This window comes from Ceratina calcarata, unplaced genomic scaffold (genome assembly GCF_001652005.2).
Source record: "Ceratina calcarata isolate Rehan_Ccalc_2016 unplaced genomic scaffold, ASM165200v1 scaffold140, whole genome shotgun sequence".
Taxonomy (NCBI): Eukaryota; Metazoa; Arthropoda; class Insecta; order Hymenoptera; family Apidae; genus Ceratina; species Ceratina calcarata.
In genome coordinates, this window is record NW_017135119.1 from 1 (window position 1) to 1679 (window position 1679).

A 1679-nucleotide genomic window follows, 5' to 3' on the forward strand; every position below is an offset into this window, starting at 1 on the left:
TATTCATTTTTAATATCAGATCAAACGGATAAAGTATTATCAATGAACTCTCAATATTTTTTCACACACATATACACACACAGTCCTAGAAGGTTTACTTTTGTAACCACGTTGAAGTATTGGTAGCTATATTGTGCCTTTTAGTGTGTACGAATAAGAAAATATAATGCAAATACATACTATGGAATTGCGGGATTTACAAAATAACTAAGTTACTTATTTATGAGTTTCAACTACTATGTAACAATATTCATGTATATGTTATTTATTTTATAAAGATTTTTCTCTTTTGCAAATGTTCTTTACTGTCTTTACCCAAAACCCTGTTTCAGCAATAGTTTTACTTCAACAGAATGCTTCGTACTGTTTGTTGTGTTCGATAAACTCTACTTAACAGATTACATTGCTTAAGATCGCTAAGTAAAATGTTGTTTAAACTATGATACAAGGTAGAAGATAAAAACTGAATGTTATAGCTTTATTTGATAATATTATAATGCCTTACAAATGCACGTGGCAGTGTAGCTTCATTATATAACATGGAAATTCAGGTATAAGATTTTACAAATGTAAAAATCTTACAAATTAAAAATTGATACTGTTATGTACAAAAGTGTTTTACAACAGTGTTTCAGAATGACCTAGCTAATGAATATACACAGTATAATTACAATCATGATGTTCCCTAAGCAATATCTGGAAAATAGTTGATACACAACTACATAATGTACAACCAGAAACAATTTATTTAACAATTTGTACTGTTACATTCTGTCCTGCTCTCTTTGTATTCGAGCACTATACGTATTTAAAACAAGATTGTACGCATCCATATATCGGTCCATACACATTGCTACACATTTCTGTAAATAAATATAAAATAATTGATCCTCTCAATACGACTTCCATACTTCTTTTGGTACTTAATCAAATTTTCGATAAATATTCTGTTCTGAATTGAATAATTCTTATTAAAATATAAAAAGCATTCTGTAATCTTATAGAAATAAATGTGACCAAGTCTAGGTGCCACGAAACATTGAAATCAAGGAACAATACAATAAATGAACGATTTTTAAAGAATTGTATTCTGTGGAAGGGTTATAGCTACGGATGAAAGAGGTTACCTGTTCTGAACTATCCAAAGAAGTGCCAGGCCTGACTACGCATTTTCTGAAACATTTCTCGGACATTTTCTGAAAATATGAAGCGGAACATCCGCTATTCATTCATGTTAAGTGTCGAAAATAAAAAATAAATGTACTTCTCTATAACCGTACCGTGATCAATTCGTTCGCGTTTGCTACAGCAACTTGCTGTTTAATTTGTTCCATAAGTTCACTCTTTTCCCTGTCAGACAAAGACTCAGATGCAAGGGCGTTCATATTTACAGGCGATTGTTAAATAGTTTCTATTTATTTAGTAATACTAGAAAGAAAATCACTTTGCCCCCCTTAATTATTCCGAAATTTCTGTGTCCGCACCGGTTCGATCGATCAACCGGAAGCACGTGAAACTGCATCTTAAAATGTCGTTTACAATAAGCGAGGAACGGAAGCTAGCATATATATAAATGTTAATTAAAATTTATAATAACTATTGGATTAAACAAATAAAAATAATTGAAATTTAAATAGAAAATCCCTATCTATTTATAAATTAAATATAAATTATAATTA

At 30.1% G+C, this 1679-nt stretch overlaps 1 protein-coding gene across 1 annotated transcript; it reads right to left on the reverse strand.

Annotated features, from left to right (window-relative positions):
* Window positions 1–723: 723 nt before the first annotated feature.
* LOC108629944 (mitochondrial import inner membrane translocase subunit Tim13) lies at window positions 724–1522 on the reverse strand. The gene is made up of 3 exons (XM_018032927.2): window positions 1281–1522; window positions 1128–1196; window positions 724–863 (listed from the first exon to the last, which is right to left on the reverse strand). Exons 1-3 carry the CDS (start codon window positions 1383–1385, stop codon window positions 765–767), a joined length of 273 nt encoding a protein of 90 aa, XP_017888416.1. The 5' UTR covers window positions 1386–1522; the 3' UTR covers window positions 724–764.
* Window positions 1523–1679: the final 157 nt, after the last annotated feature.